The following is a 13,974-nucleotide window of genomic DNA, read 5'->3' on the forward strand; positions in this document are numbered from 1 at the left end:
AGCCATGTTATAATTAGGAAAGCTAAAAGTATCTAATGAGCAGAGTTCGAATGGCTGTTTTTTAAATATATGACTTGATTTTTTTTCCTTATAAAACTGTTGAATATTTTTGTTTTTATAAAGCTCTATAAAGGGAATCTTTGTATGCATTACTACTTAATATTTTGTGTACATTTGTTCTTTCAGACTATGATGCTTTGTAGTTTAATTTTTTTGCTTTTTTGTTATATTTGCTTTTTTTTGTTTTTTGGTCAATTATTAAAATAAAAAAACTAACTAACGCAGTATTCCCCAAATGCACCCCAAATCTTGCCAAGGCTTTGTGTTAAGATGCTGGCTAGGATACGACACAGACAGCTAGCGGCTTATACAAAATCTGGCAGATTGGAGGAGGGGGAAATATTGGGGGGGGGGTTGGACTGTGGACTCCAGGGACCTTTGCTTACCTGGTTAGTGAGACTAATGTTTGCCCTCGGAGGCCTACCTGGGCCAGCGACCGAGGAATGTTCCCTGAAAAGTGGCCGCAAGGTTACTGACCTGTTCAGCCACTGCGTTCTCAACAGCAGGGTGCAGGAAGGATGAGAGAGAAATGGGCTGGCTCAAGGAATCATAAAATTGGAGAGTTGAATGGGACACCAAGGTTCATCTAGTCCAACCCCCTGCAATGCAGGAATGACAGCTGACGAATCCCTGACAGACGGCCTTCCAGCCTCTATTTAAAAACCTCCAGTGAGGGAAAGCCCACCACTTTCTGAGGTAGTCCATTCCACTGTTGAAAGGCTCTTACCACCAGAAAGTTCCTACTGATGCTGTTGGAATCTCCTTTCTTGTACAGTGGTACCTCTGGATACGTACTTAATTCGTTCCGGAGGTCCATTCTTAACCTGAAACTGTTCTTAACCTGAAGCACCACTTTAGCTAATGGGCCTCCCGCTGCCACATGATTTCTGTTCTCATCCTGAAGCAAAGTTCTTAACCTGAGGTACTATTTCTGGGTTAGCGGAGTCTGTAACCTGAAGCGTATGTAACCTGAAGCGTATGTAACCCAAGGTACCACTGTAATTTAAATCCATCGCTTCTGGCCCTAACCTCTGGAGCAGCAGAAAACAAGCTTGCTCCATTTCCCACATGACAGCCCTTCAGATATTTGAAGAGTAAATGTCAGCTCTGGAGAATATTGACCTTTGCTGGTTAATCTCCAGCTTTTTCATAATCCCCTTAGACCAGGGGTCAGCAATCTAAGGCCCATGATGCTGGCCTGCTTCCTATTGGCCGCAGGAAGCTCCTGTGGCCAATGGGAAGCTGTGCACGCCTCCTCCGCGCTGGAAGGAGCACCAGAAATAGCGTTTGTGCATGTTTCTGCGGAACCGTGAACCGCCCCAAGCCACAAAAACTTTGCCAACCCCTGCCTTAGACAAATTGCTTGCATGTTGTATTGAGTCGGTTGGAAATCAATTTCTATCCAATAAATGAACCCTCTTGCTTTTCTCCCAGCTAACTGGAAGGAGGTTTTGCAAAAGCACATCGACCCCTCACAGATCCCCAAGGAATATGGGGGAACCCTCACAGACCCAGATGGAGACCCCAAATGCAAGACTATGGTATGGACACTCATCAGGTAGCACTCGGGGGTCCTTAGCCCTTGGGCGGGGTGGGGCAGGGGTCTATCCCCAGCAGCTAGGGAGGTTTGGTGGCCTAAATTTGGAGGAGGTAGAAAATTTGGGGGAGTCTGGGTAGGGAAATGAGACACAAGACTGCAAGGCAGGAAGCAGGTGGAAAGAGCTGGACCCAGGCAGCCATGCAGAGGGGATACTGACTCTGCCTCCTTCTGGTTTCCAGGACTTGTGGCCCACCTTTAAATTCTCAAAAGCACGTTACTGCTTTGCACACACTTGCTAGAGAACTTGGTGTGAGCTGATTACAACCCAGTCAACATCTAAATAATAAGCAAATGTTTTTTTGTTTATGGGAGTGCTTCTTTGACTGCTAGGTTAATTATCAGTTCCTCAAGATTTTCTAGGCCGTACCTCTTGTACTAAGACAGACCACTAGAAAGCTAACAATTCAGAGCCAATTACTTTGGCTCCGAGTAGAAATGGCTTTTACAGAATTAAGACTTGGGCCACATTCACACCCTATGTTGAAAGCATCATGGCACCACTTCCATGGCTTCCCCCAAGAATTCTGGGAGCTGTAGTTTGTTCAGGATACCGAGAGTATCCTGAGCATAGCTGTCAACTTTTCCCCTTTCTTGCGAGGAATCCTATTCGGAATAAGGGAATTTCCCTTAAAAAAGGGAAAACGTTGACAGCTATGATCCTGAGGAGACCCCTATTCCCCACCCAGAGCTACAATTCCCAGAGTGGCTTAACAATCAATCCCTCTTCCTGGGGGGGGGGGCAGCAATGGTGGTGGGTGCCCATTTGGGCCGATAGGGCGGAAGCCCAGGAGGTGAACAGTAGGTGGCGCCAGAGCCACTGGCAGGTGGAGCAAACTGACAGTAGATTTGTCCCCATCTTTCTCTTCCTTGTTGAGTTCTACCAGCGCAGCACTAAAGAAGAAGAAGCAGCCAATATTCAGGGCACCCGCTTAAGGCATGCAGGTGGAGACTGGCTGAGGTCAGGCTGAGGGGCAGTGCCCCATTTGCCCTAATGGAGCTGCCATCAAGGGATGTTGGGAGTTGTAGGGCACCTGCATGGGCTACTCCTGGAGCATAGGCCAGGTCTAGGGCTATGGCTGTCTAGACCCAAAAAGGCCTCAGACTTTCTTTCAGGCCGCTGAGGGGGAGGCTTCTAGATGCAAGATCAATGCCTGGCAGACATCATGACCTGCCCAGCAACCAGGCTCATACTGATATAGGGGGAAGCAGCTCTTTCAGTCTCTGAGCTCGATGCATCGGAATAGGGAGTGTAGAGGACAACAGCAGGGAAGGAGCGTTGAGCAGGTGTTGTCTCAGCAGCCTCAGTCTCCTCAACGATGTGGTCTTGTGCGCAGCTTAACTATGGTGGAGAAGTCCCCAAGAAATACTACGTACGGGACCAGCTGAAGCAGCAGTATGAGCATTCGATAATGGTGAATCGGGGCTCCTCGCAGCAGCTGGAATATGAGATCCTCTTCCCGGGCTGTGTCCTGAGGTAAGCCGAGGCAGGAGCAAACCGTGGGCCGAGGAAAGTGGAATTCTGGCAGCGCACCTATTTTAATATTTTCCTGGCCCACCTTCCAAGGAGCTCAGGGTGATGTGCGGTTCTCTCATCCCATTTCACCCACAGGACAATGTTGCCAGGTAGGTTAGGTCCAGAGTGAGTGACTGTGGCCTAAGGTCACCTGGTGGGTTTCTTGGCTCGGTGGGGATGTGATCTCTGGCCTTCCAGGGCCTAACTGAATGCTCTGGCCACTCCACCACCTGAACTATAACTCCCATCATCCCTGGCCGTTGGCCACGCCGGCTGGGGCGGATGGGAGTTGGAGTTCAGCAGTTTAGGGCAAGGGGGTGGGTGGGCACACACTCCAGTCCAGCAGTCTAACCCAGCCATCACCTCCCCAAACGAGAACTGGAATTAAACAGGCTATTTCATCGTTAAAACCATTATTGTTCAGCGGTAAGCTTTTAATAAAAGATGCAAGGGACCATTGCTGGACAATACAGTGGTACCTCGGGTTAAGTACTTAATTCGTTCCGGAGGTCCGTTCTTAACCTGAAACTGTTCTTAACCTGAAGCACCACTTTAGCTAATGGGGCCTCCCGCTGCCACTGCGCGATTTCTGTTCTCATCCTGAAGCAAAGTTCTTAACCTGAGGTACTATTTCTGGGTTAGCGGAGTCTGTAACCTGAAGCGTATGTAACCTGAAGCGTATGTAACCTGAGGTACCACTGTACACACTCTGCACAAACATCATAGGAGGACTTTAGACATGGGGATGGGGGCATCGCCAGGCAAAGTGGGGCACAGACTGTACCACTTCAGAATGCGGAGGAATGAATGCTTCTCACAATTCCTAACCGTCCTTCACTTCTCCCCACTCCACTCTGATATCCCTGCTTATAGGTGGCAGTTCATGTCAGACGGGGCCGATATAGGATTTGGTGTCTACCTGAAGACCAAAGTTGGGGCGCGCCAGCACGCCAGCGAAATGGAGGAAGTGCATCCCAACCAGCGCTACAACGCCCACATGGTGCCTGAAGACGGCTCGATCACCTGTGCGGATCCAGGGATCTGTAAGTGGTACCCAGATCTCTCACTTTCCAGTCCCCCCCCCTCCAGTCTTCCCTGAATGGACTTGAGTTCATCTGGAGGGATGAACATTATTTTGCATAGAATTTCATGGGGAATTCCGACCTGCCCCCCTGCATGTATCATTCGCTGTAATAACGCTCTTGTGCAATATAGCCCCCCAGTGTATCATTTCTGAACAGCATGTACTTACATAGAATTGTAGAGTTGGAAGGGACCTCGTGGGTCATCTAGTCCAACGCCCTGCAATGCAGGAATCAGATAATATTATACATAATATATTAAAGTGGTACCTTGGTTCTCAAGCTTAATCTGTTCCAGGAGTCCGTTCGACTCCTGAAACTGTTCAAAAACCAAGGGGGGGCTTCCGATTGGCTGCAGGAGCTTCCAGCAGCCAATCGGAAGCTGCAGAAGCCATATCGGACGTTTGGCTTCCAAAAAATGTTCGCAAACTGGAACACTCACTTCCAGGTTTGTGGCGTTTGAGAGCCGATTTGTTCGGGAGCCAAGCCATTTATAGATAGATAGATAGATAGATAGATAGATAGATAGATAGATAGATAGTACAGTCATACCTCGGGTTACAAACGCTTCAGATTACAGACTCCGCTAACCCAGAAATAATACCTCGGGTTAAGAACTTTGCTTCAGGATGAGAACAGAAATCATGCTCCAGCGGCTTGGCAGCAGTGGGAAGCCCCATTAGCTAAAGTGGTGTCTCAGGTTAAGAACAGTTTCAGATTAAGAATGGACCTCCGGAACGAATTAAGTACGTAACCAGAGGTACCATTCTGGAAGTCCGTTCGACTTCCAAAACATTCAGAAACCAAAGTGTGGCTTCCTGCAGCCATCAGACATTGCAGAGAACGTTTGCAAACTGGAACACTCACTTCCGAGTTTGCGGCGTTTGGAGCCAAAACATCCAGGTACCAAGGCACAACTGTACTTGCTTGGTGGCACTCTGGGCTCCCGAGAGTTTCGGAAAGGGGCAGTGGCAGCCCTGACATGACGCTTGCTGTCCTTTTCCTCTGCCCACGCAGACGTCCTGCGGTTTGATAACACGTACAGCTACATCCATGCCAAGAAAATCAGTTACTCGGTCGAAGTGCTACTTCCGGACAAGAAAGTGGAAGAAGACTTCCAGAAGGTGGAGGAGCAGATAAAAGAGCTGAAGATTAACCACGCCTGATGGAGCTTTCTCACCCCTCCACCCTGCAACCCCCCCCACACAAAGGCGGAAATTCTAAAAACGCTTCTTCCCCTTGGGAGGGGTGGGTTTATGGGGCAGAGGAGTGGAAGGAACATTCCCAAGGATGGTGGGGGAATTTAATTTGGGGCGGTTGGGGTGGATTATTTTTGCAGTTGGATATGGAGACCTACTGGTCTCTTCCAGTCCCTACTGTGGGATGTTACCCACCAGCAGTTTTTCTAGGGTAGTGGGGATTGATTAGGCAACGCTAATGGGCAGAGGAGAGCTGCCATCTGTCTCTCAAGCTCTGTAGTCCTGCCTCTGTGTTTACATGGCGCCTGAGACCCGGCGGGCCTTCCTTCCGGCGTGGGGCTGCATTTCCTCAAGGCTAATTGGTCACAGGCCACGGACCAGTGGTGGGCAGGGCTACGCCTGTTCTCTCCCCCCCCCACTGCTTCTTTCTCTTCCTCTCCCCCCCCCCCAACCCACCAGGCTGCTGGGACCACAATGGATTGCTCATGCCAGAGGTCTGAACTGGTTGTGTGCAGGTGGCTTCTGAAATTACGCTGAGGGCCGCCTGTGGCCCTCGGAGCAGAATTTCCCCAGCCCTGCGGTAGGCATAGGGTTGAAAAATCAGGGGGACTTTTCGGGACTCCTTGCCGGATTGGACTGAGTGCTCTCCAGATGCTTTGGACTACAACTCCCATCAGCCCTGACCCAACACGTCCACATTTCTCTACTACAGGATTTCCCAAACTTGGGTCTCCAGCTGGTTTTTTTGGACTACAACTCCCATCATCCCATGCCAGCTGGACCAGCAGTCAGGGATGATGGGAATTGTAGTCCACAAAAAGACCCTGCTCTGGTTTGTCCTTTACCAAAATAACAAATCCCTTTCTGGCTGTTATAGAGTGAACCTGGGGCCCTCCAGATGTTGCTGGACTACAAATCCTATCATTCCTGACCTTTGGCCGTGCTCCCAGATGGCACTGGTGGGCATTGGGAATCCAACGGCATCTGCAGGGCCGCAGGTTAGCCACACCTCCTCTGTGGATGCGTTTAAGCCTCCCTCCGCTTCCTCAAAAGCCACCTCCCCTTACTGCCCATCACTGCCCTCTGCAGTGAATTCCACAAGCGCAGAGAGCATGGTGCAAAGTCCATCCTTTCAAGACCAGGCCTGCGTAGCCCGGGACCCATCCGTCGGAAGCAGCTGCCATCAGCCGTGTACTGGAAGGCGCTGCTTTTCTTCTCTCCTCGTTCTGGCTATTCCCAAGAACAGCAGGCACCTCTCAAACTCTGGCAAGGTTTCAGCAAAAAATGTATTGGAGGGGGGCAAGATGGGTTGGCTCTCTCCACGCAGTGCTTGCTTCTATTAATGGATTGCCTTAAATCCACCTGCCTCGTTTACGCTCCATGCACCTGCAACAGGTGTGCAAGACCTGCCTGCATGGCACTGGTCCTGAATGTCTGAAAAGTCTGCACATTTTTTTAAAAAGCAGTTTACAGGGTAGGTTCTCACCTCAGTTAGTTTTTTGGGGTGGTTGTGGGATCTTTGCTCAGCAAGGGGGTTTCAAGTTGTACCTGCGACACGTTTTCAGAGAGGGAGGGAAAAGCTTAGGAAGAGGCCACTTCTTCCCCGCCTATCTCTTTGCTTCGGAACTTCTCTGTCGAAATTCTTGAGTGCGTGGAAAACCGGAGGCCCAAGGAAATAAAATTTTCCCGATGGACACGTTCTGGCCAGAGTGTCCAGAAACATAGCACTTTTATTTTTCTCCCTCTCGCACCTCAATTTTAGTTTTTCAGTTACCTTGAAGATGAGAAATGTTAATAAATATCTGAGTTGGTATGCATGGCTACGTCTGTTCACGGTAGGGTTTCTCGGGGCAGGGGGAGGGAATAAAAACAGGACCTTGCAGAAAAGATTAAGAACGAGACAATCCCTGTTCCGCAAGCTTACCATGCACAAGTTGCATCACAAAAGGAAAGGGGGATGAGGAGGGATGAGGAAAACAAGCAAACTCAAGCACAAGTTCAGCACTTGAGTCATTTGTTACAGTTGGGGTTGTGGGGTATAATAATAATAATAATAATAATAATAATAATAATAATAATAATATACTGTCCTATACTTGGAGGTCTCAGGGCAGTTCACAGAACAAAATCAAAATATAAAACCACAAAATATATCATCAATAGTATAGAACTTCCTGAGGAATCATTCCCTATGTAGCCTTATTTCTCTGGCCTAAGGAAGTTAATAGTTGCAAACCCTAAAAACAATGCAATCAGAATGATAAAATGAAACATGAAGCTAAAATATAAACTGCTGGAGAGGTATTGTGAATTTTCTGCTCTAGGCCTTCCCTCAACTGGTGCTCTTTCGTTGTTCCTGGACCACAACTCCCATGATCCCTAACTCTTAGCCCGGTGGCTGCTAGGGCTGATGGGAGATGGAGTCCAACATATGAAGGGCTACAAGGAAGGACTACAAAACTTCAGGCAATGGGGAAAGGTGTCTTTGTGGTTTTTAAGTGCTCTTACATTGGGGGGAGGGTGAGCATGACAGGGCTCCTCTGAATCAATTGCAATGTGCTCAATTACTATTTGTGGCATGTATTTTCTTGAAAAAGAAAACAGAGGGTAGAATATTCAAAAGTGTACTCCTCTAAATGTAGAATAAAGTGGTACAGTCCAGAAAACTGCTACCCGGTTTATTTAAATAATTTTTATCCCACTCGTCAGCTGGAAGGAGGAAAGTCTCCCATCATAGCTTACAAATCACTGAAAAAAGGCATTTCTTACTTTCTGTCTTGCAATCTTAAACAAAAACATACATATATGGCACAAAAGAAAAAAATAAGTGGGGAGGGAAGAAAAAAATATGCAAGCTCAGGTATGAGTTATTGGTTACAAGTTCTGATCACCAGCTGCATTCTGCGATCTCATTTCCATGTTCTTGTTTAGGAAGAGAGAGAGGTGTATACAATAAATCCAGTTGAGTTGGGTGGCCGAAGTTGGGGTTAAGGTAAAAGAAGAGTTTGGATTTGATATCCCACCTTTCACTCCCTTTAAGGAGTCTCAAAGCGGCTAACATTCTCCTTTCCCTTCCTCCCCTACAACAAACACTCTGTGAGGTGAGTGGGGCTGAGAGACTTCAGAGAAGTGTGACTGGCCCAAGGTCACCCAGCAGTTGCATGTGGAGGAGCGGAGACTCGAACCCACTTCCCCAGATTACGAGACTACCACTCTTAACCACTACACCACACTGGGACCCCTGACCATTAGGTCCAGTCGTGACCGACTCTGAGGTTGAGGTGCTCATCTCACTTTATTGGCCAAGGGAGCCGATGTACAGCTTCCAGGTCATGTGACCAGCATGACTAAGCCGCTTCTGGTGAACCAGAGCAGCACATGGAAACACCGTTTACCTTCCCGCCGGAGCGGTACCTATTTATCTACTTGCACTTTGACGTGCTTTTGAACTGCTAGGTTGGCAGGAGCAGAGACTGAGCAATGGGAGCTCACCCCGTCGCTGACCTTCTGATCGGCAAGTTCTAGGCTCTGTGGTTTAACCCTCAGCGCCACCTGCGTCCCAAGTATGGGGTTAAGGAGAGACTAAAGACCTCTGTTCTAAGCGAATGGGATGGCCTCAATGCAACTGCTTGGTCTCCCAGATGGGAAGCTGAGCAGACGCTACTAAAAATCTGTTGTTTAAATTGGCTGACACTAACACTGGACTCAGAAATACCAGCCAGATAGAAACATAGCAGACCCACAGGGTGCAGAAACCGGTTGAGCAGCTTCACAGTTTGCCAACCAGACAATGCATTTTCCACCTGCGTTTTCGCTAGCCAGCTACTTACCTGTCACTACCAATATATTTATAACTGGGAGTCAGATTTAGGGATCCCTGTATCCTTAGCACTTATATCTGCCCTCCCCCCCCGAAAATTCACTAAAACCATAACACATAAAACCAGGAAGCTCCTAACTCGTACAGTATGGGGAACAGTAGCCACATGTGTAGGGGAGGAGGGAGAAATGCAATTCAGTTCATGTTTTAAAGGTGTATCTACCAAATCTGCATTTTCCAGAATGGAAACACCGCCATTCTTTGAAATTTGCACTTCTCTGAATTTTGTAGTGTAAGTCTTCAGTGCAAAATAGATATATACGGGTACAGTGTGTGCAAAATGCATCTCTTAGTGAAAATGCCATACAAATATGAAGGGGAGAGGATTTACAAAATTGTATATATTAGGCAAAATTGCATACGAACAGGTGTGTGTGTGTGTGTGTGTGTGTGTGTGTGTGTATATATATATATATATATATATATATAGTGGTAAAAGGCTCTAAAAGGCTGAGGAATTCTCATGAGGGCTGAAAATAAAAATGCAAATGGATGTGGAAATACGGAGAACTCAGCTTAAGAAAATGAGGAAATAAGAGGAAGCAAAATAGATAATCGTCCCTAGTAATGAGCTTTCAGGAACTAGTGAGAGGCGTATTTGCAAATTACACAACAGGCAATTCAAAAACAAAACAAAAGCCCGTTGGGACTTATCATCCTCAGTATCTGCAGACACACACGCACACACACATGTGTGGGTGGGTGTATTGCACAAAGATCTGGTAACATTTCTCTTAACAGCTGCTAAAGATTCCTAGAGGTTAGAAACAACTTCTAGGTTCTCATTACAAGGCTAGTACATGAGATGTGGGAACAGTCTTGGCCAGCTTAAGGAAACATCAGCCACTCTCCCACCCAATGTTTTGTACTGGTTGTAGCTGATGGAAGCTGTAGTTCAAAACACCTGATTGGCTGTCAAAGGCTGGTTTGGAGAATTACTTGAGCTGAGAAGTCAACGCTCGGATGATGACACAGCATGGCAAATTTTATAGAAAATGTGTTTTTCCCCGAATATGTGCTCCTCTTTCTGAAAAGGCATAAGTACTACTCTGTATTGAAGATGGATTGTTTTTCCACTTTCTCCCTTATATACATAAAAATGTAAGTGGTCATCACGCTCAATGGCAGGCTGCCCCTGTGTGGTTTAACAGAGGGAGGGAGGCTCTCCATGCAGCAAGTGCCTCCCCCTCCTTTCAAAGGCTTGGGGAAAAAGTGTTTGGTGGCAGTCACAGCAAACTGGAGAAGCAGACCTTAGTTCTGTATTTGCTCTTTGACTTGGTCTACCCACCATTGAGAAAATGTGTGAAGTTTCTGACGTCCAAATATCTGTTTTGCTTTGTGCTTATTGTTCCTGAACAAAATATTTAAAAATAAAACCCATTTCTTAAAAATATAAATGCATGCATGTGCTCTTTACTATTAATTTTGTGCATCTAATTGGTTTCAGGGCTTGGAGGTAGTGATTCCTGTATCAAATTAAGCCGGAGAGAGCAATCATGCACCTTCACTTCTACAGCCAAGAAGACAATGAACTGGATTTCAAGCAAACCAAGCTCTGACAAACCACATGACGAAAACAAATTACTGTACCTTTCAATGGGAGAGATCATATTATCTCTACAGTTCAGTGACAGGCTGCATGCAATCCTGTTCCTTGCAATTCCAGTTTTAAAGGGATCTTGCATAGGAAGTGGTAGAAATACCTCTTAAAAAATACTGTAAATAAAAATCCATTTCTGTTTTCCTTCTTGAACCGTGCATGCGAACAGATTTTTGTATCTTCGTATCTGGTTGTCACTCAACATCATGTGCCCACCAGCCTGTGCTTTCATAGGCGGACCTAAATGGGACGGGAGGCATTTCCGGCTGGTGTGTTAGCCATCTTTGTTAAGGGCGGAAGAGTTGATTTAGGGATCATGCGCCAATTCCTGCCTTTGGGTACAATTAGCCTAAACCTGGAGTTCCGCTTTTTCATTAAGAAAAACGAGAGAGACACCTGTGATACCTTGAAGGCCATGCCTCTGTTGTGGCACATGCTTTTGGAGGAATCAGGGGCAACTGGTCAAGAAGGTTTTGCTCCTGGCATAACAAACAAGTCATGATCTCCTTAAGTACATTTAATACCTAAATATTACAAACATGTCCGATATCTTTTTATGAGCTAGGATCGCTTGAGGATAGCATTTTACTGACTGGACAGAGACATCCTTTTTCTAGAATGCTGTCCCAGCTATGGAAATCTGCTAAGTGGCAGCTGAGTTGTAATCTGTTTTAGTGCTAGAAGAAAACATTTTTATTTTCTGTTAGATTTTGATTCCTGATTTGGGGGTTTATGTGCTCAGCCTGTTGCATGGGTTGTTTTTTATTTTAAAAGAACAACTCATTAAAAATTAGTTTGCTCATTGTTTTAGAAACCATCCTGAGAGTTTTTAACTGAAATGAAAGGGAGGAGGGTGTCAAACGTGAACATGAATAAGCAGTTAGGAATCGGCCCTACTGTTAGGCAGCGACTTCTGGGGAGCAGAGAGAGCAGATAGAGACGCGTGCCTGCCTGCCCGGGAGCCCCTCAACTCGTTTCCTGCCCTAAAGTGAACTGGAGAACTTGGCAGCTCGGATTTCAAACACAGCTGCCTCAGCCTAAATCTAATCCCCATTTAATCCCCTGCTAGATAGTGTTAACGAGCGCGCCATCTCGTGGTCTGAACGGACTCGGCTCCATCACCCAGATTCAGATTTGAGCCATCAGCACCCTTTTCCGGGTTTCATTTCTGTTCAAGCTGCGAACACACTGTGTCCCGTAACCACATTACTGTATTTCTCCCCCAAAAGAATCTTGAGAACTGTAGTTGTTTTAAGGGTGTTGGGAATTATAGCTCTGCGGATAGTCAAAGCTGCAGCTGCCTGGTTTCTTTTTTTTTTTTTTTAATAAATTTTTATTGAAATTTTTCCATAAAAAACAATAAACCAATCCATTTATATATCACATATTTCGCCTTGTTTGGACCTCCCTCAACTTCTCTGACAATCTTTCGTAGTTCAAATCCTCTCCTCACATTCCTTCATTAAATATTGCCATTAAATGTTATATTTCTATCCTTGCTTGCCTTTTGGCAATACTCCTTCTATTTTCACAAAGCTTCTTTGAAACACGCTAGCGTTGTGCTATCCTCACATATGTTTTTCAAATACTCTGTAAATTTCCCCCAGTCCTCAATGAATTTCTGGTCTTTTTGGTATCTAATTTTCCCTGTTAATTTGTCTAACTCTGCGTAGTCTGTTAGTTTTAACCTCCATTCCTCCAAAGTCGGAACCTCTTCTTGTTTCCACCTCTGGGCCAACAATATCCTTGCTGCCACGATAGCATATTGAAACAGTTTACAGTCTCTCCTACTTATATCCGTTCTTGTTATTCCCAGCAGAAAGAGTTCTGGTTTCTTAACAAAGCTATATTTTAGCATTTTCTTTAGTTCATTGTGTATCATCTCCCAGAACCCCCTTACTTTTTTACAGTCCCACCACATGTGCATAAATGTACCTTCCTTCTCCTTACACCTCCAACATTTATTACAGGTTTTGTACATCTTTGCTAATTTTGCTGGTGTCATATACCACCTGTAAACCATCTTCATTACGTTTTCTTTTAATGTGACACATGCCGTAAATTTCAAGTTTTCATTCCATATTTTCTGCCAATCACCGAGGTCTATGTTGTATCCTAAATCTTTGGCCCATTGAATCATAACTACTTTCACCTCCTCATCTATTGTGTGCCATTCTAACAAAATTTTATACATTTTAGAAATTGTTTTGGAGTCGTTATTCACTATCTCTGTTTGGTATCTCGAATCTTTTTCTTTATACCCCTTTTCTTTCACATCCTTTTTAAACATTTCATTTATTTGATGGTAATGCAGCCAATCAAAGACATATTCTTTGACTTGTTCGTATGGTTTTAATCTCCACTTTCCTCCTTCTTTCTCCACCAAATCTCCATAGGTAATCCAATCGCTTCTCATATTTTCTTTTTTGACCCCCATGACCTCTAACGGGGATAGCCAATGTGGCACCCCCCCTTCCAATATATTTTTGTATCTGTCCCAAACTTCCCATAACGATTTCCGGAAGATGTGGTTTTCAAAAGTTTTATATCCCTTCTTCTTTTCTTTCCAAAGATACGCGTGCCACCCAAATCTGTTGTCGAATCCTTCCAGGTCTAGGAGTTTTGTATTTTTGAGTTTAATCCATTCTTTTAACCAGCAAAGACACGATGCTTCGTAGTATAACTTCAGATCTGGCAGGGCAAAGCCTCCCCTTTCCTTTGCATCTGTTAGTAATTTATACTTAATTCTCGGCTTTTTGCCCTGCCATATGTATCTGGAAATCGTCCTTTGCCATTCCTTAAAAATCACCACTCCTTTTAATATTGGTAACATCTGGAATAAAAACAACATCTTTGGTAGCACTAACATCTTAATCATTGAGATTCTACCCCAGAAGGATAGTTTTAATCTATTCCATACTTCCAGATCCTTCTTAATTCCATTCCACACCGGGATATAATTGTTTTGGAACAGATCAATATTTTTTGGAGTTAGCCATATTCCCAGATATTTGACCTTTTTGACAATTTCAATACCAAT

General features: G+C 45.5%; 2 protein-coding genes and 1 long non-coding RNA gene across 3 annotated transcripts in view; 2 read left to right on the forward strand and 1 right to left on the reverse strand.

Moving 5' to 3' along the window:
- SEC14L2 (SEC14 like lipid binding 2) overlaps window positions 1–7,267 on the forward strand; it is a 34,814-nt gene extending 27,547 nt beyond the window's left edge. Inside the window, exons 9-12 of the mRNA XM_081842002.1 lie at window positions 1,495–1,601; window positions 2,995–3,134; window positions 4,047–4,216; window positions 5,273–7,267. Coding sequence (XP_081698128.1) covers window positions 1,495–1,601; window positions 2,995–3,134; window positions 4,047–4,216; window positions 5,273–5,421 — 566 coding nt within the window. The 3' untranslated portion in view covers window positions 5,422–7,267. The remainder of the gene's footprint in view (window positions 1–1,494; window positions 1,602–2,994; window positions 3,135–4,046; window positions 4,217–5,272) is intronic.
- Window positions 1–13,974, reverse strand: part of LOC309330333 (uncharacterized protein) — a 69,810-nt gene that overhangs the window by 17,171 nt on the left and 38,665 nt on the right. The window lies entirely within an intron of this gene.
- Window positions 8,695–10,731, forward strand: LOC309330488. Its single transcript, XR_014151430.1, has 2 exons — window positions 8,695–9,714; window positions 9,765–10,731. It is a non-coding gene; the product is annotated as an uncharacterized lncRNA (long non-coding RNA).

Source organism: Podarcis erhardii (assembly GCF_964252035.2).
Source record: "Podarcis erhardii genome assembly, chromosome: 15".
NCBI classification, from domain to species: Eukaryota; Metazoa; Chordata; class Lepidosauria; order Squamata; family Lacertidae; genus Podarcis; species Podarcis erhardii.